Source organism: Notolepis coatsorum (genome assembly GCF_963971535.1).
Source record: "Notolepis coatsorum genome assembly, chromosome: 16".
Lineage (NCBI taxonomy): Eukaryota > Metazoa > Chordata > Actinopteri > Aulopiformes > Paralepididae > Notolepis > Notolepis coatsorum.
The window spans coordinates 84,820,802-84,846,308 of record NC_140180.1 but is presented as its reverse complement, the minus strand read 5'-3'; the positions used below and the strand labels follow the sequence as shown (position 1 = coordinate 84,846,308).

The 25,507-nt window shown below is 41.7% G+C and overlaps 1 protein-coding gene across 1 annotated transcript in view; it reads right to left on the bottom strand.

The window, feature by feature from the left end:
- Positions 1-1,643: 1,643 nt before the first annotated feature.
- rufy1 (RUN and FYVE domain containing 1) overlaps positions 1,644-25,507 on the bottom strand; it is a gene marked incomplete at its 5' end in the record, with an annotated part of 40,897 nt that continues 17,033 nt past the window's right edge. The window contains 9 exons of the mRNA XM_084332108.1: positions 1,644-3,041; positions 10,380-10,457; positions 10,578-10,626; positions 13,660-13,754; positions 14,438-14,567; positions 16,827-16,946; positions 17,396-17,493; positions 18,772-18,939; positions 20,577-20,693. Of these exons, the coding sequence (XP_084188234.1) occupies positions 2,898-3,041; positions 10,380-10,457; positions 10,578-10,626; positions 13,660-13,754; positions 14,438-14,567; positions 16,827-16,946; positions 17,396-17,493; positions 18,772-18,939; positions 20,577-20,693 (999 nt within the window). The 3' untranslated portion in view covers positions 1,644-2,897. The remainder of the gene's footprint in view (positions 3,042-10,379; positions 10,458-10,577; positions 10,627-13,659; positions 13,755-14,437; positions 14,568-16,826; positions 16,947-17,395; positions 17,494-18,771; positions 18,940-20,576; positions 20,694-25,507) is intronic.

The window sequence follows — 25,507 nt, the reverse complement described above, 5'->3', positions numbered from 1 at the left end:
AGAGAGAGAGAGAGAGAGAGAGAGAGAGAGAGAGAGAGAGAGAGAGAGAGAGAGAGAGAGAGAGAGAGAGAGAGAGACTGTCAGAGATAGATAACAGCAGTATCACTTGGTGTTCCTCTGCTGAGCATTATACAAAAAATAATGAGTGCTGCTCAGGAAGCACTATTTATTTGATTTTAATTATTTGATTTTAATACTTTATACTAACTGAGGATGAGATTGTTGATGTTGATAATGATGTAATTGATGATGATAATGATGTAATGTATTGCATATTGTTGTATTGTTGTGAGTGCTGGACCCCAGGAAGAATAGCTTTTGTCAAGTGCAAAAGCTAATGGGGAACCTAAATAAACATAAACATAAGATCATGGCCCTGTTCCTCGTACCTGGCTAACTGAGTTAGCCGGATAATTTTCAGGATAACTTGACATAAGTCAGACCTTTCGGTTCCCCAAAGCACGTTTCTATGGCAACAGATCAAAAAGTTTGAACCTGCTCCAGCCAGGGTTTAGTTCAGTTAGCTGGATAAACTGGCCAGGCCCTCGCAAAAAAATGCCAGCTCCCTTCCTCACAGATCCCATTATACCATTCGGAATTATGTTTTTGTGCGTTTTTCTAGAGGGGGCTTTTGAAATGTAAAATAATAGACCTAAAATGCTGATAATAAATCATATTCAGCCTATGGATTTACTTTGTCCTAAATAATGCACATCATAGCTATACGGCGCGCGAGTTGCGACACACACTATGTGGTTATTTTAATAACGGAGCATTGCAAATGTGAATCCCACGGGGATATATATTTTTTTTTATCCACTTTTTCTCCTCCTGTTTTCTGTATGTTCCTCCCATCCCAATTTAGTCGTTATGCCAATTCCCCCCTCCCCTTCCTGGTCGTTGCGCACATGTGCCCCCCACTGGTCGGTCTAGGGAGCCCTGAAGTCTATCACATGCTTCTTCCGATACACAGGAGACAGCCAGCAGCCTCTTTTCACCTGACAGCGCGGACTCTCATTGGTGAAGTGTAACGCGTGGGAGGTCACACTACCTTCACCATTTCCCTCCCTCGCTGTGCAGGCGCCCTGACCGACCTGTAGGAGTCGCTGTTTACAACGACCAGATTACCACCCACCGGCTTCCCTCCCGCTGACACCGCCAATTGTGTCAGTATGACGGCCGGCCAAGCCGGAGGCACCGCTGACAGCCGGATTCGATACCAGTGTCTCTTGCGGTGGTGAGTGGATTCCCCACTCGACTCAAGGAAAAACGACGACTATAAGAAAATATTTTACCTGGAACCAAAAACAGCCTTGAGACTCAATCAGTCCAGACAGTGGCTCAGGAGTTAGAGTGGTCTTCTGGTAATCAGAAGGTTCACGGTTAGATTCCGGCTTCTTCCGGCAGCGCGTCTACAGTAAGTGTCCTTGAGCAAGACACTTAACCCCTAACTGGCACATTGCATGGTTGCCTCCGCTGTCGGTGTGTGGGTGAATGTGAGGCATAAGTTGTAAAGCATTTTGGATAAAAGCGCTATAACTGAAGTCCATTTACAGGACTGAAGGTTTCTGCTGCTCCAATCACTGTTCTATGTATTTCTACACAAAGTGAATAAACAAAGTAGTCTTCTTGTTGAATTGAGCAGAAAAAAAAGTTTATTAAATTCATTATCTCTTTATCAAATATCTAGATAGAAAATATGTTGGTCAAAACATGCCCAATGACATACGAAAATGGCTTTATAGCACTGGTCACAATCCACAAAATCTCATAGTTATACATTCTAAAATAGACATCTTAGTTTCTTGATTTGTGTTAAGAACATTCTACAGTCATAGCAAGTATGTTTCTTGAATAGCGGGACAAAAGCCCCAAAGTGTAGAAATTAACCAGCAACATAAACTGACAAGTGTACAAATGAACCAGAAACATAAACTGACAAGTGTACAAATGAACCAGCAACATAAACTGACATGTGCGTAATCCCCTAACTTTCTTTAGCTTGGTATCCATGGCATTTTATTCACTTGAACTGATGTTTTAGCCCAATAAAAAATGATTGGGGGAAATTGGAAAAAAAGTTCATTGTTTTTCCATCTCTAAAAAAACTAAAAAACAGCGAATAACCTAATCACATTCTAAACTGAATCAAAATGTCTTAAGAGAGAGACAAGTGGACAGTTTCTTATTTTAAACGTACTCCACATAATTACAAACACTGATCGCGTGAAGAGCCTGGGCTGCTACCAGCTTTTAGGCAAAGATACGTCATTCCATAGATAATCGTAAGAAACTATATTACATTATTAGTTCATCCCATTAGTAGTTAGAATCATGAAAATGTGAACCCTCTCCTCCATCCATATTCATAATTGTACACATAACTCAATGTTCCTGAATTTCAGGTAAAATGGAAAACAGAACACCAAACCTTTTCTGCTACGATTTGATGACTATGTTTTAGAGAATGAGTAGCTAACGGAGTAGCTAACGGAGTAACAAACAGAGTAGCTGACTGCGTGGCTAACTGAGTAGCTAACGTAGTAGCTAACAGAGTAACTAACGTAGTAGCTAACAGAGTAGCTTACTGAGTGGCTAACTGAGTAGCTAACGTAGTAGCTAACGTAGTAGCTAACGTAGTAGCTAACAGAGTAACTAACGGAGTAACTAACGTAGTAGCTGACTGAGTAGCTAACGTAGTAGCTAACAGAGTAACTAACGGAGTAACTAACGTAGTAGCTGACTGAGTGGCTAACTGAGTAGCTAACGTAGTAGCTAACAGAGTAGCTTACTGAGTAGCTGACTGAGGAGCTGTGATCAGAGCGTGGGGGGCCTGTAGGTGCATGTTGTGAGTGTTTACAATGTGTGTGTCTGGGTGACCGTCGTGGTGTGTTCTGTCAAGAGACTGTAGAGGAGCTCCTCTGCAGTAGTAGAGAGTGGCAGACGTCACAGACACGTACAGGCCGGGGGTAGGAGGGCAACGCCAGCTCGTTACCGGAGCAGTGGCCGCAGTATATGTCCCCACAGTTCCTACAGTGGTGCTGCAGACGGATAGATGGAGGGACAGGGAGACAAACACAATGTATAGAAGACAATATATTGATCATTAAATACCGGTAGTATACATCTGTGTTTTGATCAGAAACATAAAAGAGTCCTTCTGAATATATAGTGATGTTTTTCCCCCCATATTGTCCAGAGAACTTAAAAGAACACGCCAACATTTTGGGAAATTAGCTTATCGTCTTCTTCAGAGAGAGACGAGAAGATAGATACCAGTTTTCTCTCTGTGCGTTCAGTAGAAAGCTATCTGGCTGCACGTTAGCCTAGCTTAGCACAATGAATGGAAGCGGACATGGCCGGTTAGCCTAGGCATTGTCCAACTAACACCTCTCCCGAAGGCTAACCGGCCATGTCCGCTTCCATTCAGTGTGCTAAGCTAGGCTAACATGCAGCCAGATAGCTTTCTACTGAACGCACAGAGAGAAAACTGGTATCTACGTTTCCGTTAGCCGGTAATTACCGGTATTTGACCGGCAAAATCTGTTGAAGTCCGACATATTTAATCTCTCCGGTCTTAATGTCCGGTGAAAATAATTCCCTGAGTCTAAGCACAATTTGATTATTTTAATTGTATTAAAATAGGCTAAAATTAAATAGCCTATGCGATGAACGAAACGATCATTACATTTGTTTCCTCGTTGCTTCTAATAATGACAACGACGTTGTCAGCGAGAGCTTAGTGCTGGGTGTGCGAACTTTTGTGAAGCTGCAGAGCCGGAGCAGCAGCAGCACAATGCAGTATTCCAGCAGTACTCCAATTCAGCCATTTTCAGCCAATGTTGGGTGGGGGGCGCTGCTGTGCGGTTCCCAGAAAAGAGCCAATAACAGCTGAATCAGCTGCTCTGCAGCGCCATACTCTTTGCAAATAAGTCGTTGCGAGGTGGAGAGAGTCGTCACGCAAACCACGATAATGTTGCCGTCTCTCTGCTTTCTCAGTTCTTCGCTTGATATAATTAATACAAATGTCCAATATAACGGAATTCGTTAGCTCATAAAAATGTGATTATAACAGACTGCTGTTTAGTGTCGGACCGACTGCCCACATACGCGGTCTATTTTATTTCAAGTCAGCAGCAGCACGGAGTATCGAGGGACTTATTTTATTTGGAATATATTAATGACTGTATATGCAAAAGTAGCCTAGTTTTAAGTAATAATATTATAAATCTACATGCCTTGAGGGTGACATTCTTTATATAGCCTGCCTATCAATTGTTTTAAAGCTCAATAAACTATGACCGGAATTAATCTCATTTGTCCGGTAGATTGAAATCTTGCAGGTCACGGAGACCGGCAACAATTTTTTCTAACGGAAACCCATCTTCTTGTCTCTCTCTGGAGAAGACGGCGTTCCTTTAAAACTATATACCTGTATGTCATGTATGTCCCTATGCCATAAATGTCATGATGTCATGTATGTTATGTATGTCATAAATGTCACTATGAATTGAAAATGGGGGACCCTGATGTAAACAAGACAAACGTCTTTCTCTGGTCTGCATCCCCTTAACACTTTGAATGCCCATCACGAGATATCTCGGGTTATCAGCCCGTGGGTTGAATGCCCATCACGATAATTCTCGCTTTATTTTTTTTATTAGCGATCTGAATTCATATTTCATCAACCGAGTCTACCGTTGGTAAACCTGCCCCGCCAGGCGCTCAGATGTGAAAAAAGCGCCCCTATCGTCTCCCAGATGGTAATGCACCATTTTGGATTGGACTCAATGAAAATGGATGAGAAAAAAAAACTCCGGAATCCACATTTTATTTCTCATGCATGTAACCGGAGCCGATCAGATTCATTCTGGACCCTCAGCACAGCGTGTAATATGTGTTTTACAGTATACGCGTGGGATCAATAAAAGGATTGATTTTTGGAATGGCGATCAGGAATTGGAATAATCCATTTGGATACCTGATCTCAGGTAAGGAATCTATTTGACCAGTCTTAGGATAATCAGACCTGTTTTCACGGAGATATAAGCTTTTCCCCTATAATGTGATATGGCTGTTTGACTGAGCGATCAGGAACTGAGAGAATCGATTTTCAGTGCGCGGCACCAGCGTGCACACGTACACATATACTATCGATAATCTAGCGTTTATTTGAAAACTATTCATAAATAGGCCGAAAAATGACAACGTTCTAGAATATTACAGTACAGGGCGATTATCATGGAATCTTTTTTCCCCCGTGAAAACGAGGGCTTTTCAAAATGCTATAAAACGGAAATGAACCGATAAAAAAACAATCCGCTTCGACAATGTTGACTGGAAATGAGTCATTGATAAGCGACGGGCAGATTAGACACATAGCCATAATTTAAAACATAGATTAGGCGGGCGGTCAGGTGGCGTAACGGAGATTGCGTTCGTCACCGACCCCGGAGCGGCTGGATTCGCCTGTTCGAGTCCAGCTCACAGCTCCGGGGTTGTCACCAGCTTGGCTGGCCGATCACACTAATACAATTGGCAGTATTAGAGGGTGGGAGAAGCTGGCGGGGTGGGTCCGGCTCGTTGTAAACAGCGACTCCTACAGTTCGGTCGGGGCGCCTGCTAAGCGCGGATAGGATCTAAGTGGGATAGTGTGATCCTTCCACACGCTACGCCCTCTCAGTGAGAATCCGCGCTGCCAGGTGAAAAGAAGCGGTTGATTGGCTGGACGTGTGTCGGAGGAAGCACGTGGTAGCCTCCACTCTCCCAGACCGACTGTGGGGGGTAAGTGCGCAGCGACCAGGAAGGGGATTGGGAATTGGCATAACGACTAACATTGGGATGGGAGAAAATCGGAGGAAAAAGGAGGGGGAAAAAGATAAAAAGAAAAAAAAAAAAAAACATAGATTAGGCGATATTAATGCTAACATTGAAGTGGATGGTGGGCATTCAAGCACTAAATGTGCGCCCCCTGCTGGGCACTGAAAGTGTTAACAATTGTGTGTATTGAGCCGTACTGTATTGTACCCATTCTGCAATCTGTTAAATAAAGTTTTCATTCATTCATTCATTCATTCAGGTAGAATCTGTAATGCCGTCAAACAGCGACCTCTAGGCAAAGCAGCCCCTCTTGGTATTGCATTTGGTATTGTATAGGACAGTATAGCTATATAGTAATTTTTTTTCTTTTTTTAATCCTTTTTCTCCGCCTGATTTTCTATTTTTCTCCCCATCCCAATTTAGTCGTTATGCCAATTCCCCCCCTCCCCTACCTGGTTGTTGTGCGCATGTTCCTCCTACTGGTCGGTACAAGGGAACCCTGAAGTCCACCACATGCTTCCTCCGACACATGTGGAGACAGCCAGTGGCTATTTTTTCACCTGGCAGCGAGGACTCTCATTGGTGAAGCATAACGCGTGGGAGGTCATGCTGCCTTCACCATTTCCTGCCTTTCGCTGAGCAGGCGCCCAGACCTGACCTGTAGGTGTCGCTGTCCACAACGCCAGATTACCACCCACGACTTCCCTCCCCCTAACTCAGCCAAACGAGTTAGTATGACGACCGGTGCAAGCCGCAGGCAATGCAGACTCCGGGAGTCGAGACCGCAGCCTCTTGCATTGGTGACGAGCGCAATCTCTGCTACGCCACCCGACCGCCTTCAGCTATATAGTAACTTAAACAAACAAGACTAGTTAAGCCAGACCTGAATACATGCCTGTTTGAACAATGGGGAGTCACTCAGTAAGCAACATAAGACAAGACATGACAAGACATCTTTATTAATCCTCTTGGGGAAATTCAGGTGTCATAGCAGAATGGGGAGGTACAGGCACCGTAATAGTAATGATGGTAAAAACCTGTTAAGCCTGTAGGTCCCCCAATTGGGGGACTCTGCTTTTCTTTATCATAAATCAATCAATAGAGACCGTATTAGATCCCCAATTATCATATCATGGGTTATCATTCGAAAGCCACACTCATTGGCTACAACCCTATCCAAAATCTTTCGAGATCGCCAAATGATTGACGGAGCTAGAGCCCCCGGAGGTCGGGGGTGGTAATGTGTACTTTGGCGCATGCCTCACATATCGGCATGTAACTCGAGAACCGCTGAACGGATTTTGTCACCTGAAAGGGCAATTGACAGGCAACAAATAGGGCTATAATTCCATCTATATATTGTATTAAAAGAAATGCACACCCGAGCCGCTAGACGTCAGCAAAGTGGTGCATCGCAAATCATCCTCATGAGGGCCCACATGTGGGCCCTTGGATGTTAACACATTGACCGCCACAGCAGGGGGCGCTGATACCCCATTCATTGCCAGGTCTTTATTCAATGGATATAGTTTTAGACTGTGACATTTGCGAGTGCTTAAAATATATCTTATATTATATCTATGGGTCTAATAACGCCGTCGGGTCTCAGTGAGCTGCTTCTAGTCAACATTGCAGAGACAGATTGAATCGGTACATTTCCGTTTTATACCGTTTTGAATAGAGTATGGTTTGGGTGTTTTTCAGTAATTCCAGGAAAAGGCGAGAAAAATGCATTTTACTGTAATCCAGTCATCACGTTGTAATTTTTCGGCTGATTATCTAATCATCCTGAAATCAACGCTAGATTATCACTATTATGTCTCCTCGTCCATACATGAAATGACCGTCGTAGCGGGGAGCTCCCCCCCACCCCCACCGCAGTCAACAGTAATAAGCACATACACTTACACACAGATAGCTGTGCTCGGGGTAGAAATAAATGTCAGATCAACGATATGATGTTCTTACCTTGTATCTGATGTAATGCAAAAGAGATAATCCAAATATCTTATCGCAATTCCAAATAATGCTTGTGGAGGTCCGCACCACACTACCGACCGTGTCACAATGATGGGCGGGCGGGCAGAGTTACTGATGCCATCGTTGTATAGAAGTGGCTCGCCTGAATATTTAAACCCTGCCTGTCCGGCTCAGATCGCCTCCTAAAAGACACAAGCCCATTTTCAATGAGATGCAATAGCTCCGCCTGGCAGTAGAGGGCGGTGTTGACCGTCTGCCAGCTCAGACAGGGTCTGAAGACTATACCAGAGGCTGCAGCTATGAATTATGAATAGATATAGCAAATAAACGATATAACGATCCCAAAAACTAGTAAACTCGTTATTGGCGTTATTCGATTGGCGACCAATAACGAGTAAACTCGTTTTTGGCGGGGAATGTGTTAACACTTTCAGTGCCAACGACGAGATTTCTCGTTAGTTCATGCCAACCGTTGAGTGCCAGCCGACGAGAGATCTCGTTTTTAATCGATATTTTTTTTATTATCGATTTCCATTCATTTTTCATCAATCTAGCCTCACGTTACCAGTGGGGATCTGTCTGAGCTCGAACAGGGAAAATACCGCCCCCTATCGTCTCTCCGGATGGTACTGCACCCCATTGGATTGGATTGAATGAAACGCATGGAGAAAAAAAAGTCCTGCTTCCACATTTTACTTGTCAGGCATATAATCCGAGCCTACTGAAGTCATCGCCCACCATCAGAACAGCGGAGAATATGTGTTTCCAGTACCCAGCGTTGGATCAATAAACACAATCGATATTTGGAATGGCGATCAGGAATTGGAATAATCTTTTTGGAGAACATCTGATCTGAGGTAAGGAATCTATTTTACCAGTCTTGGGATAATCAGAGCTATTTTCACCTATATATCAGCGTGTGCCATATGTGTGTATGTGTGTGTGTGTGTGTGTGTGTGCGATCAGGAAATAAGATAATCGATTTTTCAGCCCGCTTCTATAGCGTGCATAAATATACATATACTATCGATAATCTAGCGTTTATTTGAAAATGATTCATAAATAGGCAGAAAAAAAACGGGTTTTGTGTATTCCAGTGTATTCCAGTAAAGGGCGTTTATCACAGAATCTAATTTTTTTTCGGAAACTTTCAAAAAACTAGCGTTTTTCAAAATGGTATAAAATGGAAATGAACCGATTAAAAAACAATCCGTTTCGACAATGTTTACTGCAAACAAGTCATTGATAAGCGACGGCCATATTAGACACATAGCCATAATTTAAGATATAGTTTATGCGTTCGCAAATATGAGAGCTCTGTCATTGAATATAGCGGTGGCACGCAACAGGGTTCCTAGGCACCGCATGGCTGGCACGGAAAGTGTTAAGAGGTAATGTTTTATAAAAAATAAAGACCATAACCCTATCAAAACAGCAGTCAAAGTGTATATTTTAATTTGTACCGATGTTTTGTAAGATTTACCGAAAATAAGAATTTATCTGAAAAATGCTAATTATATCTCTTTTATCGTAAAACCGTGAGGAAATGACTAAATCCAGATTTAACCCTGCCATTGGAAATAGGAGCCTTTTCCCTATCCATATATGTATTGGCCATAATAAGGTCAAGGTCAAATATGAATTTATAATTAAAATCGATGATCATTTATTACTGTATCTACAAATCCTTCTGTTTAATCATCTTCCCTTTATTCATTTGCTTAGATTATTTTTACACTTGATCTCAATAAGGTGGTGAATGAGCTCAGTGAGCAAGCTCGGTTTGCTCACAATTGTAACATAGTGTTATTCACCGGCACAGATGCAAAAAAATATCATAATTTATATTCTCCTTTTTTTCATTACAATTTACTCAAGCCTAGTAACAGACACAATATGTCTGACACTGGGAATACATACCCCCAAGTCCCTAGATGTTCCTAGATACCAAGAACATGCAAATTGACCTTGTAGAAGTGGAGCAATCTCCATTTACTTAGGCATGTACCTTTAGACGAAATTTCTGAAAATAGGGCTACAGCTTAACAGGTTACTAGAATATTTATAAATAAATATAAATATAGAAAATAAATATATCAGATAGAAACAAGAACAAGATAAACTGAGTAAAAATAATAATAAATAATGGTGAGGGTTTGGTCAGCCAGCAGATGAGACATATGTTTACTCTATCGATAATAATAATAACACGATAGGTGAGACATATGTATACCATATTGATAATAATAATACCACAATGACAGGCGAGACATACAGTATTAATAATAATAATAATGATAACACGATGCACCAGAGTCCATGCAGGGTTCAGTAGTCAAACAGTTAGTTCTCTAGTTCTCCAGCCGTTGGCCCGGTCAGAATGAAACCATGCCACATCCCATGACCTGTCCAACGACCTCTCCCTGCAAATACTTTCAACCGGAATGTCCTCGAAGTCTCTCCCCAAGAGACACACGCGGTTTGGTTTTGGAAGCAAGAGTTTTTCCTTACAAAGTGACTTGGACGTAAAAAGGGTCCATCTCTACAGGACAGTTACATGCAACAACAGAGCTGCATACCTTTCTGCGGGAGATGGAGAACTCCTTCTGGCACTGTTTACACTGTGTGGCCTCGTCGTCTTTCAGCCAGGCGTGGCCCTGAGGGAGCAACAGACAGACACTGGTTACATCCATGAGATCAGTGTGTTTCCGGAGTAAAATAATGAAGTTATGAACTCCTTAAAACTTAAATAAACTCCTTAAGACTTAGAACATTACCTTCAGGGCTGTGTTGACTTCTTTGAAATCCTCCATCTTGAGTTTAGATCTTTTGAGAGATAATGTAAACATTTAAATTGATTTATTGAAGGGAAAACCTTAAAATAGAATTCACATAGTAGGTTATTTCCATGTTATTTTACCGCTCTGATTTGATTTGTGAATATGAACAAGTCTCCTTAAGTTGGACATCTGAGAGACAAGAATCATGATGAATAATCATGATGTTGTCAAGAGACAAATCCCGGAGCTGCTCCACAGACGGTGAATAGTGGACAGTATATTGGTGCATTTCCACTGACCAGTAGGTGACAAGTGATAGAATCACACTGACTAACGATAAGTGATAGAATCACACTGACTAACGATAAGTGATAGAATCACACTGACTAACGATAAGTGATAGAATCACACTAACGATAAGTGATAGAATCACACTAATGATAAGTGATAGAATCACACTGATGATAAGTGATAGAATCACACTGACTAACGATAAGTGATAGAATCACACTGACTAGAATCAAATGACCTCAATACCTTCTATGCGAGGTTTGATGCTGGTAATAACAACACCAGCTCACAAGCCTCGGCAATGGGGGGGGGGGGGGGGGTCGGCTGCTGATGGAGGCGCAGTGTTCAGGGTAACAGAGCATGAGGTGAGGCGGACCTTTAAAAAAGTGAATATCAGGAAGGCAGCAGGTCCAGACGGCATCCCCGGCCGCGTCCTAAAAGTCTGTGCCGACCAACTGGCCCCAGTATTCACTGACATATTTAACCTGTCCTTAGAACAGGCTGTCATCCCCACCTGCCTGAAGAAGTCCACTATTATCCCTGTACCCAAAAAATCCAAGCCTGCTTGCCTCAACGACTACCGCCCTGTAGCTCTCACCTCCATAGCCATGAAGTGCTTCGAGAAGCTAGTAAAGGGCTACATCTGCTCCTCCCTCCCCATCAACATGGACCCCCTGCAATTTGCATACCGCCCCAACAGGTCCACGGAGGACGCCATATCCCATGTGCTGCACACAGCAGCATCACACCTGGACAAGAGGCAGGGGAACTATGTGAGAATGCTATTCATCGACTACAGCTCGGCATTCAATACCATAGTCCCCTCCATACTCATAGCCAAGCTCAGGGACCTGGGCTTGGGCTATGACCTCTGCCAGTGGGTCTTGGACTTCCTGACTGGCAGACCCCAGGTGGTGAGAGCAGGCAACTGCACCTCCTCATCCATCACCCTCAACATAGGGGCCCCCCAGGGCTGTGTTCTGAGTCCCCTCCTCTACTCCCTGTACACACACGACTGTGTGGCTCAGCGGAGTAGCAATACAATCGTCAAATTTGCTGACGACACAGTGGTGGTGGGCCTGATCTCTGCCAACGACGAGAGGGCCTACCTGGAAGAGGTCAAGGTCCTGGCGGGATGGTGCCAGGAAAACAGCCTCTCCCTGAACGTCAGCAAAACAAAGGAGATGATTGTGGACTTCAGGAGGTCGGGGGTCAAGGACTACAGCCCCCTCAGCATCGACGGGGCACCGGTTGAGAGAGTCAACAGCTTTAAGTACCTCTGAGCCTACATATCCGAGGACTTGACATGGACCACACACATTAACAGTGTTGTGAAGAAGGCACGACAACGCCTCTACTTCCTCAGGCGCCTAAGGAAGTTCCAAGTCAGCCAGAAGATCCTTAAGAACTTCTACTCATGTACAATAGAGAGCATCTTGACCGGCAACATCACCTCCTGGTTTGGGAATAGCACTGCACAAGACCAAAGCAGACTACAAAGAGTGACACGTTCAGCCGAACGCACAATTGGAGGGGGGCTCCCCACCCTCCAGAACATTTACTACAAGCGTTGCAAGGGCAAGGCTAAGAGAATCATTAAAGACTCCAGTCACCCGAACAACTGCCTCTTTGAACTGCTGCGGTCAGGCAAGCGATACAGGAGTCTCAAGGCGAGCACAGAAAGACTCAGAAGAAGCTTCTATCCCCAGGCCATCAGGCTGCTAAACGAACAATGAATGAACACTACACAACAACAACCACCAAACGCACATAGCACACACATCCACACGCACACACTCACTTTAAACAAACACACTGTAGCACCCACTCCACACACTTATAGCACACACCCACTTTAAACAAACACACTGTAGCACCCACTCCCCACACTTTATATTTATGGATGAAGGATTGCACTACAACTCGTACACCTTACTGTAAATTGTACCTAAAATTGTACCTCATCCCATTTCTGCTTTGCACTAGATAGTACTGTACATTAGTACACTGCATAGTATTGTGTATTGTATATTATATGGTAACTCAGAACATTGTACATATGTCTATACCGAACACTGTGACCTCATTTTCTTCTTCTAAATTCATGCTATATTATGTTATTATGTTATTTGATACTATCTTGTCTAGCACAGTCTCTGGAGCGTAACAGTAAGAAGCATTTTGTATGAAAGTATTCTGTACTTCTGTATGACAACTATTAAAGAACTTGAACTTGAACTTGAACTAACGATAAGTGATAGAATCACACTGACTAACGATAAGTGATAGAATCACACTGACTAACGATAAGTGATAGAATCACACTGATGATAAGTGATAGAATCACATTGACTAATGATAAGTGATAGAATCACACTAACGATAAGTGATAGAATCACACTGATGATAAGTGATAGAATCACATTGACTAACGATAAGTGATAGAATCACACTAATGATAAGTGATAGAATCACACTGATGATAAGTGATAGAATCACATTGACTAATGATAAGTGATAGAATCACACTGATGATAAGTGATAGAATCACACTAATGATAAGTGATAGAATCACACTAACGATAAGTGATAGAATCACACTAATGCTAAGTGATAGAATCACACTAATGGTAAGTGATAGAATCACACTAATGATACGTGATAGAATCACACTAATGATAAGTGATAGAATCACACTAATGATACGTGATAGAATCACACTAATGATACGTGATAGAATCACACTGATAATACGTGAGAACCAGTGAGGATGAGGAGGAGTACTGACTGGCTGAGATGAAGGCCCATCTCCTGCAGAGTCGTTTCCTGCTGCTCACATCTCTGTCGCAGCTGCGTCTTCTCTTTCTTCAGGTCCTGCAGCTCCTAAACCAACACACACAAGATCCTTCATGAAGAACACGCTCCAAAAGCTCTCTTAAAGGTGCTGTCAGTGGTATCTTTTGTTAAAATAAGTGTTAGATAGCTCTACACACCATCGTTGATATAGAGTGTTTAGTCAGTAACATGGATCTCCCAGTCCCTCCGCTCTGCAGTAAACACAAAATGTTCTAGTATCCCGTTCCCACTTTATCCAAATCAGGAGAGAGAACCCTAGATATTTTTTTTACTTATTTCAAGAAATCTTACCAAGCCAGATTTGTTTACTGCACTGACCGATTATTTGACTTGTTTTGGGTACATATTTGCTTAAAACTAGGTCTTATTTCTTATTTCTGTCAGACCATTTTGCAGTGTGGAGTAATCACCATGTGCTAGTGTGTTAGTGGTACACTGACCGTGTGCAGACCCTGGAGCTGCTGCAGCTGTGTGTGTGTTAGTGGTACACTGACCGTGTGCAGACCCTGGAGCTGCTGCAGCTGTGTGTGTGTTAGGGGTACACTGACCGTGTGCAGACCCTGGAGCTGCTGCAGCTGTGTGTGTGTTAGTGGTACACTGACCGTGTGCAGACCCTGGAGCTGCTGCAGCTGTGTGTGTGTTAGTGGTACACTGACCGTGTGCAGACCCTGGAGCTGCTGCAGCTGTGTGTGTGTTAGTGGTACACTGACCGTGTGCAGACCCTGGAGCTGCTGCAGCTGTGTCCGTAGCTCTATGCTGTTGTCCTGCTCTCTCTGCAGGGCTTTCTGCAGGCTCTGTCTCTGCTCCTTCTCACTGCTCAGCTCAGTCTCCAGACGCAACCTGCAGGAGAGAGGAGAGCTCTTCATAAAACTACCGCCTCCCCTCTTCAATCTTTAAACATTTAGCTGGTAAGTGATGTAAACATTTATTTATTCATGTGTTGTTTTTAGATACCATTCTTAATTTTTTTTAAACCTTTATTTAAAAAAATATATAGGCTTTTTGCTATCCAAGTTGCCCAGTTACATGCTACTGTAAATAACTTTAACTAATAACTATAACTTTTGATACGATGTACAGTTTACAATAATTCCCTCGGCAGAACATATGGAGACACATCAGATTATACTGTGAGCTGCAGTTTTGGAAAAGGACATGTTTTTGAAGGTTAACACATCCATTGAATTGGATCAGAGCCTGGTGAGAGAATGCAGCCAAGTTTCTCAATACTAAAGCAGTCAGTGAAATGATGGCCTGTACTAGTCAACAACATAACCCACAATGTGTAAATAGGGTAAAATAAAGTGAACCCATCCTTTAAATATGATGATATGAATGTTAATTATTTTAGTTAATCAGTTAGTTCATTTATCTACGTAACTAACCTAAAATGGGGAAACTATGTATACAAATGGCTATAATTCCTACACGGTTCACCTGATATGGATGTAAACAGTAAACACTCAAATGAAAGCCTTTAACTTCATAGTTATTGTTCCATTTCAAATGCACCGCTTCACTTTTTTTTGCACATGTGTGCTTCAAAATAATTATAATTTAACATTTTGAATTAAAGAGTTGTATAAATATCTTTCAGTTCAAAAACAGACTTTATGAAGTTAAGGGGTAACAGGTTTCCTTAGTGACAGAACATTCAGAATATATGAAGTTAAGGGGTAACAGGTTTCCTTAGTGACAGAACATTCAGAATATATGAAGTTAAGGGGTAACAGGTTTCCTTAGTGACAGAACATTCAGAATATATGAAGTTAAGGGGTAACAGGTTTCCTTAGTGACAGTCAGAACATTCAGACGTTATGAAGTTAAGGGGTAAGAGGTTTCCTTAGTGACAGAACATTCAGACGTTATGAAGTTAAGGGGTAACAGGTTTCCTTAGTGACAGAACATTCAGAATATAAGTTAAGGGGTAATAGGTTTCCTTAGTGACAGAACATTCAGAATATAAATTAAGGGGTAATAGGTTTCCTTAGTGACAGAACATTCAGAATATAAGTTAAGGGGTAATAGGTTTCCTTAGTGACAGAACATTCAGAATATAAGTTAAGGGGTAACAGGTTTCCTTAGTGACAGAACATTCAGAATATATGAAGTTAAGGGGAAAGATGTTTCCTTAGTGATAGAACATTCAGACGTTATGAAGTTAAGGGGTAAGAGGTTTCCTTAGTGACAGTCAGAACATTCAGACGTTATGAAGTTAAGGGGTAAGAGGTTTCCTTAGTGACAGAACATTCAGACGTTATGAAGTTAAGGGGTAACATGTTTCCTTAGTGACAGAACATTCAGACGTTATGAAGTTAAGGGGTAACAGGTTTCCTTAGTGACAGAACATTCAGAATATATGAAGTTAAGGGGAAAGATGTTTCCTTAGTGACAGAACATTCAGAATATATGAAGTTAAGGGGTAACAGGTTTCCTTAGTGACAGAACATTCAGAATATATGAAGTTAAGGGGAAAGATGTTTCCTTAGTGATAGAACATTCAGACGTTATGAAGTTAAGGGGTAACATGTTTCCTTAGTGATAGTGCATTATTGTTATGGCGTATGACTATTTATTTTCTTTTTTTCTCATGTTATTCTAAGTATTGATTGTTAAATGATTGTAATAGACAGACCATCTACATGTATTTCTATTGTTTATGTATTGTTGTGAGTAAGGGGCTAAATAAGAGTTTATTCTCCCTGCACCTTTTCACTCATGGAATGTGCAAATTGAGAAGTGCTTGGATTATGAAACACTTTTCTTTTATGGAACTGTGCATTACCATGAGTGGAACAAATACAAATTAAATAAAAATGAAAGTGTAAAAAAACAATATGTAGACATTTATGTGAAAGAAAATGTGAAGGAAATAAACAGTGCCGTTGTTCTCATTAATTGTCCAATATCAATATGGATGTCAATGTGGAAACCGGATAAACCCACTGACATACTTAGACATAATCAGGACAGCATGGTTAACAGAGTTTGTGAGTGAATTCTGAGGGAGGTTTGGGTGTGAAGAGGTTCCAGAGTGAGTGGGGAGTTAGGAGGAGTTAGGAGTTAGTGGACGTGGGGACTTGGCGAGTCTCTCCACACCTCAGCATGTCCAGGTCCGTCAGCTGCCTCTGCAGAGCCTCCACTTTGCCTTCCAGCTCGGACCGCATGTCTTCATCTGACCGGTCGCTCTGTCTCCGCTCCTGCTCAGAGCTCTCTAGCCTGTGATGGTGGATAATAAGAACACACGTTTGGACAGGACACAGGCTCACGGCTAGCGCTGGGTCAACAGCTTTTATCCAAAGCTATTTACAATGTATGCCTCACATTCACCCATTCACTCACACATTCACACGCCGACAGCGGAGGCAACCAAGCAAGGTGTCAACCTGCTCATCGGGAGCAGTTAGGGGTTAAGCCCCTTGCTCAAGGACACATCGCTCGACCTCCTGAGTCACTGTCGCCCCTGTGTCACAGGTCATGTGATCCAGTTGATGTTAATCTCATTGCACTGTGTGGTTAACGTCACGGTGTGAAAATAAATAAATAAAAAATGACATTTTCAAATGACACTCCCTCGAATATTTGGTGAGTAATCTGAGCACACACACACACCCACACACACACACACACACACACACACACACACACACACACACACACACACCCACCTCTGGTCCAGCTCCTTCATGGCTGCTTCCATCCGTCTCATCTTCTCCTCCAGGTGGAGCGCTTCCTTCTGTTTCTTCTCTGCCTCTCGCTCAGAGTCCTGAAGAAACAAGATGAGCCTTAACTTAATCAATGTGGAACGCCCTACCCACAGCTGTAAAGGAATGTGAATCACTACCCACTCTCAAAGAGCACCTACGAGACTGCAATTCGAAACTGGCCCCTGTAAATGTCCTAACGCAACCCCCTCCAATGTACAATAAATGTCCTATTAAACCCAATAATACACGAGACCCTCTTCTTGGGACCAAGTAAGATTTCGTCGATAATCCAATGTACAGTTATCCCCCCCCCCACCCCACCACCTCCTATGTACAGTTTCCCCCCCACCCCACCCCACCCCCCCACCTACTGTACCAACCTCCTACAATGTACAGTTTCTTCGTCAAATGTATATACTTTCTTTTTTAGACTCTTCTTGTATCAAAAACTGTATTTGTAAATCTGGTATGTCATAAATGTATAGATGTAGCAGTACTGTCTATCTGTATGTTGTGTATGTCATATATGTTATGATGAATTGAAAATGGGGGACCCTGATGTAAACAAGACGAAAGTCTTTCTCTGGTCTTCATCCCCTTAACAATTGTGTGTATTAAGCTGTACTGTATTGTACCCATTCTGCAATCTGTTAATAAAATGTTCAATCAATTCAATCAATCAAAAACTCAGAGTCCTAAATAAACACACTGAGCCTTAACTCACAGTCCTGAAGAAACACTCACACTGAACCTCAAACCCCCTCACACAAACGTTGTTACCATCTGCAATAAAAATATATATACTGTACATCGTCTGTTTTATCTAATAACATAACATTTTCAGTCTGTTCACGTCATTCCAATATTTTTTATTGTAGTAAAATGGGACTGTAGTGTCAAGCAAGCATGGCGTTTTATTATATATATATTTTTTTATATCAATACTTGGTGCCAGTGTACTGATAACGTGTCACAAGAAGAAGAGGAATTATATATATCGCAGTATAGATTTTTTGTCCCACCCCTATCTGCTATCATTGGCAGATGATTGATGACAGATCATTTTGTTGTATGCTAAATTATATAATTATTGTATTTGTCAATTGCATAAGGCAACTAAAATGACTCTTTTCACATAATCCCTCCTGAGAGGTCATAGTTCACCAGTGGTGTAACGCCTTGAAGCAGCTAGGGGTTCAGTGTTCAAGAACACTTCTGATATGACATAGCTAACCCTAACCATAACCTTCAAACGACCAGACAACCACTCCACCTCCTGAGCCACTGCCCTGTGTGGTTCAACATATGTGGACGTAAATCACTGAAAATTTCCATACCTGTGCTTTGTGGAACATCTGCAGGTTGAGGGCCTTGACTTGGTCCAGCTGCATCCGCAGGGCTGCCAGCGTGTCCTGTTTCTCCTGGGTGTCCCTCTCCAGCAGCCGCATGGCCACCTCCATCTCCTGCTTCAGACCCACCTGGAGCTCCAGCTCTCGCTCCAACTCCTGGTGTTACACACCAACATAAGTGCATGAGCGCGACTCGTCTCCAGTTCTAGAGCCGTAGAAATTGGCTATAATATGCTATTAAGAGATCCTATGTAAACTGTGATCCTTGGATACATCCAGATTGATAGGCGAGAGCATGGATGAAGGGGATGTTAGGGACCCTGGAGTTTGCATCCAGGTATATTGTTTCACTGCTGCGATTAACGCTTTGTGCCGAGCTGTTCCGTTGGGAAAACATTGAGAAAACACCAGACTTTGATTTGGGATTGTGGGTTTGTACCCAACTGTGCAGTAATGCGTCTAAACTCATGTGTGCTAATTTACTGGAATTTGGGAGTTTAACTTCACTGATCAGCTGATCATTGGCCGTTTTTGTGTTTGAATGTTGCAGACCGGATGTTCAACTAGAACAATAGTACCTGGTGTATATAGAGATATTAGTACCTGGTGTATATAGAGATATTAGTACCTGGTGTATGTAGAGATATTAGTACCTGGTGGATAGAGATATTAGTACCTGGTGTATATAGAGATATTAGTACCTGGTGTATATAGAGATATCAGTACCTGGTGTATATAGAGATATTAGTACCTGGTGTATATAGAGATATTAGTACCTGGTGTATATAGAGATATCAGTACCTGGTGTATATAGAGATATTAGTACCTGGTGTATATAGAGATATTAGTACCTGGTGTATATAGAGATATTAGTACCTGGTGTATATAGAGATATTAGTACCTGGTGTATATAGAGATATTAGTACCTGGTGTATATAGAGATATTAGTACCTGGTGTATATAGAGATATTAGTACCTGGTGTATATAGAGATATCAGTACCTGGTGTATATAGAGATATTAGTACCTGGTGTATATAGAGATATTAGTACCTGGTGTATATAGAGATATCAGTACCTGGTGTATATAGAGATATTAGTACCTGGTGTATATAGAGATATTAGTACCTGGTGTATATAGAGATATCAGTACCTGGTGTATATAGATATATTAGTACCTGGTGTATGTAGAGATATTAGTACCTAGTGTATATAGAGATATCAGTACCTAGTATATAGAGATATCAGTACCTGGTGTATGTAGAGATATTAGTACCTAGTGTATATAGAGATATCAGTACCTGGTATATAGAGATATCAGTACCTGGTGTATATAGAGATATCAGTACCTGGTGTATATAGAGATATTAGTACCTGGTGTATGTAGAGATATTAGTACCTGGTGTATATAGAGATATCAGTACCTGGTGTATATAGAGATATTAGTACCTGGTGTATATAGAGATATCAGTACCTGGTGTATATAGAGATATTAGTACCTGGTGTATATAGATATATTAGTACCTGGTGTATATAGAGATATTAGTACCTAGTGTATATAGAGATATTAGTATCTGGTGTATATAGAGATATTAGTACCTGGTGTATATAGAGATATTAGTACCTGGTGTATATAGAGATATCAGTACCTGGTGGATATAGAGATATCAGTACCTGGTGGATATAGAGATATCAGTACCTAGTATATGGAGATATTAGTACCTGGTGTATGTAGAGATATCAGTACCTGGTGTATATAGAGATATCAGTACCTAGTATATGGAGATATCAGTACCTGGCGAATGCGTTTCTCCTCTTTGAACTGCTTCCAGACTACGTTGTACATCTCATCCAGGCCTTGGCGGGTCTGTCTGTACGTCTCCAGCTCCACCTGGTTGTCCTGCAGAGTTGCCTGAATGCAAACACACAAAACAATAAAAAATATATGCATTAAAGCCACTGTGGGTGAATAGCTGGAGGGTGGGTGATCATGGTAATATATATATATATTAGGGCTGTCAGTTTATCGCGTTAATTCGATTAATTAATTACACTGCAAATTATCGCGTTATGAAAATTAACTAAAAATTTATATACATTTCTTTTTTTTATAAAAAAAATTATCTTATTCATTCCATAAGAACGTAGAATAGCCGGGCGGTCAGGTGGCGTAGCGGAGATTGCGTTCGTCACCTACACCGGAGACGCAGCTCCGGCGTTGTCACCAGCTTGGCTGGCCGTTCACACTAATACAATTGGCTGTATTAGAGGGTGGGAAAGCTGGCGGGGTGGGTCCGGGTCGTTGTAAACAGCGACTCCTACAGTTCGGTCGGGGCGCCTGCTCAGCGCGGATATAATCTAAGGGGGGTAGTGTGATCCTTCCACACGTTACACCCTCTCAGTGAGAGTCCGCGCTGCCAGGTGAAAAGAAGCGGTTGATTGGCTAGACGTGTGTCGGAGGAAGCACGTGATAGCCTCCACTCTCCCAGACCGACTGTGGGGGGTAAGTGCGCAGCGACCAGGAAGGGGATTGGGAATTGGCATAACGACTAACATTGGGATGGGAGAAAATCGGAGGAAAAAGGAGGGGGAAAAAGATAAAAAAATTATTAAAAAAAATAACGTAGAATAAACATTTACAATTTTTTTTTAAATGGTCCATTTGCATGTTCTTGGTATCTGATTCTAGGGACATCTATGGATCTCAGGGAATGTATTCCCAGTGTCAGAAATATTGTGTCTGTTACTAGGCTTGAGTAAATTGTAATGAACCAAATGAGAATATCAATTCAATTCTTTTTTTTTTAACTGTGAATGACACCATGCTCAAATTTACCAGACCTGAAAAATCTAAGCAAATGAATAAAGGGAAGATGATTAAACAGAAAATTTTGTAGATACAGTACTGAATTCTGCCATCCGGACACATGCAATTTGAAATATGATTATAGAATATAAAATATCAGGCCTAAAATGGTTATGTGATTAAAATGTGATTAATTCGATTAATTAATTACAAATCCTGTAATTAATTAGATACATTTTTTTAATCGCCTGACAGCACTAATATATATACATATATAGTAGGGGTGTAACGGTACACAGAAGCCACGGTTCGGTACGTACCTCGGTATTGGGGTCACGGTTCGGTACGAGTTCGGTACAACAGAAAAAAGATATTTATTATATTATATATTATATTTATGATTAAAAAAAATCAAATCTTTTTTATTTATGATAATTATTATTAAATAGAATAATTTTCTATAGGAAAAGTATGTTTTTTGTTGTTGTTTTGATCAGCTGTGCCTGTGAGTCCGGCAATGTATGGGGCTGCGGCACTGCAGATTTACCCTACTCGAGTCCGGCGGGGGAGAATGTTGGTGTGTTTGTTGGTGTGTTTCTTTCCATTGGTTTCATTTGGTTAACATTATTGGGCGGACAAGAAAACGAAAGAAAACTGTAAAATTGTAATGACCCTGCAGCTGTTCCAATGTAAATGTGCCTTTCTCCGTGCACTTTCGCCCGCTCTGAAGTCGGACTCGGTGTGCCCGGCCACGCGCGCTGTTCTCGCGAGTGCCTGCATGTGCGACTGGTGTGTTTGCGCTATGAGGCGTATTCTTCGTATGGCTGCACGTGACGTACCACACCGCGACGGCCGTACCGTAAATTCGCGGGACGAATACACGTACCGTTACACCCCTAATATATAGTGTAATGGAAATGTTATCTATGTCCATCTGTGTTTAAATCTCTGTACAGCTTGACTAGTTTAATATAGGTCAACTTGTATAACAGCTCAGACACTAGGAGACAGTCTGACTGTCTCTTTAACAACGACCAAGGTTGGGGAGAGATGACATTTGGCCCATCTCTTTCAGTCCTAGTGTGAGCCATAGCAAGGCTATTTCCCTCTCCAGTTAAGACATAACAAAGGCTATTGAGCCAATCTTGTTATTCATTCCCTAACTGGGCATATTTTGTTTACCTTTTCTGTCATATCTGGATGTCTAATGTACGTCATTTCAATTATGTATTTAATCGTACGTCTGACCAGGGTTCTGTCTCACTTCCTGGTCAGACGCTTGTGTACACTTGGTCTCTGATTAGTAACTGAGCACTTTCACTGTGATCACAATGAATAAATCTATGTTCGTTTTTTTATAACTCGACTCAGTTAGAATTACTCAGCTCATCGTTTGTTCTCTTAGAGTAATTTCCACGACAATATATATATATTATATATAATGTATTTTAGTAAAATATATTTAATACATTTTTAATTTATATCTAATTCATTTGTCAGGGACAATGCAAAAGAAAACATTGTAACAAGTAACAATAACAAGATACAGATGTATTGCATATACTGTAGGATTTCTAACCAAAGCTAATTTGTGACCCCTGTCCCTGGTTTGGCTTTTCTACTTAAAAGTGGTCCTATCATCATCATTACCAAAAGTAAACAAATGACCACATAATGAATAGTATATGAGTATACGATGGCCACCAAGGTAGAAGGAAGCGGAAGCTGTAGTAAGGCGTGCAAAGGCTTCTTCAGCCCCAGGGCCGAGTGGAGTCCCCTACCGCTTTATAAAAGTGCGCCTGATGTACTGAGGTTCTTGGGGAAGTTAGTGAGAGTAGTGTGGGATAAACAGGTTATACCAAGAGCTTGGTGTAGAGCAGGAGGAATCCTGATTCACAAGGAGAAAGAGTCCTCACTGTTGTTAAGCCCGTTTCTGACCATATCCCCCCTGAATGTAGAAGGTAAGATTTTCTTTAGTATAGTATAGTGGCCCCCGAGGCTAGCACATTACCTAGAAAGGAATTGTTTAACCTCTCAATAGTCCTGCAGATTTTGCCTAAAACGCCTGTCGATTGCATACCCAAACTAAATTGAAAGCTATTCTTGAACCATGTATAGCAGCACATGCATGAGTCTGGCCTCTTTTGAAAGCTACTATAATAGAGTTACAGAGGTTTGAACACACTGAAATAAATGTTTTTTTCTTACTTACGTCTGAATTATTTTGCAAACAGATGCCTCTTACAGGTTCCAGCTGAGAGGTATTAGCTGGAAAACACAATGGGGCCATAGCCTGAAGTCTTATCTAGTACAGGTCCAAAGTTGATAACAATACCACAGAATGATGAGTGTTTTACACATGTTTTTCTAATGGTATGTATGTTTATCCAAATGCAGCAGATGTCGAACGAGTCTGGACCTTTACTCAGAGAGAAAACCATATATATCCTGGGAAACATCCCTCAAGTCAGGTATCGTCGTTTCCAGAATTTCATTGGCTACAAAAACAGTCAATCATTTTCACCGTCAGGTGATTGGGCCGGTCACCGGGAGGTGGTCACTTTTTCAAAACTGACGCTCTGTGAGTGGCATGATGGCAAACTGACATGGTGAGTAAGAGTAGTAGTATAGTCTCTCTCAATAATGTAAGTGGCCTGTTTCTTGGTCCTTTTATGCTGATTGAATGCTCAGGTGTTTTTGACCGCATTTCTTTACGATATTTGATCTAAAGCAAGCCTAAAAACGTATTTTATACTCCAAAATGTAAGTCAAGATAGACCGCGCTCTCAATATCTGACACTGGGTGCTGAAATCCTGAGGATTAAATAGAAGAAAGCAGGAAGCCGGACCAGCACTCTCAGATTCAAAAAGTTTTAATGGCAGCCTAGAACAAACATGTTTCGGAACATAAGTTCCTTCATCAGTGTTAGTGGCCTGTTTCTTGGGACGAATTTTAGGAAAATGTTCCATAATTCCTGGGGGCTAATAATTTTGGCCTCAACTGTATTATGTCAGGCTGTAAGACTAGTCTTTCTCAAGGCCGGTATACATGACGACATAACCAGGTTTTGAAAAGCTTAGTGGCAGGAATTGAAAGTAGAAGAGTACAGGTGAATTCAGGATGAAATTGGATGGAGGGTGCAGCCATTCAATTTGTCCGTGAGCGAGAGAAATGTAGAGGTGGTAGGTTTATAGGCAGGCGTGAGTCAGGCCACCTAAATTGAGCTACTGATTGGGAGATGCAGGTATATTTGGGAGGAAAACTTGTTGTTCCACAAGAGATAGTTAGCACTAACCTATTATTATGGTCTGTTAGTTAGCAGTTCGTTTATTTGATAGAACAGACCGTGCCTTTGGAAAATTCTGTGAAGGAGGCATATGAAAGGAAAAAGCTTAGATATGCAGACTTGGCAGCAGAAACTGAACAGTGAGGATGGAAAGCTAGGGTTTGTCCAGTGGAAGTAGGATGCAGAGGATTTATAGCACAATCAACTTTATAATTTTTGGGAGAGTTGGGGATTCGTGGGCGGAGTTTGAATAGCGGTAAATGAGATGTCGGAAGAAGCATTGAAAGGCAGCCAGTGGATTTGGTTGAGGAGAAATAATGTCAGCTGGGGGCCAAAGTAAACAAAGGGTAAGAGTATTCCTTTTCTTGTCTGTTGTCTGTGGGCCTAACTTGACAAAACACCAGTGAAGGGAGGTGCCCACTTGATAAACCTGGCTCTCGCTGCCTATCTATCTCTGCACTGGGTTGTGGTGGCCATAGGGAGGTGTAGTCTGACGTCACTTTAGTTTCCCACGCGGTCCAACCGTATAGGGATTTATCATTGGGAAGATGTATTATCGGCTATTGTAATAATTCTGCCTCATGAACATTGGAAAGCTTTCCATTTTTGCACAAAATGTGTTCCCTTCTATCA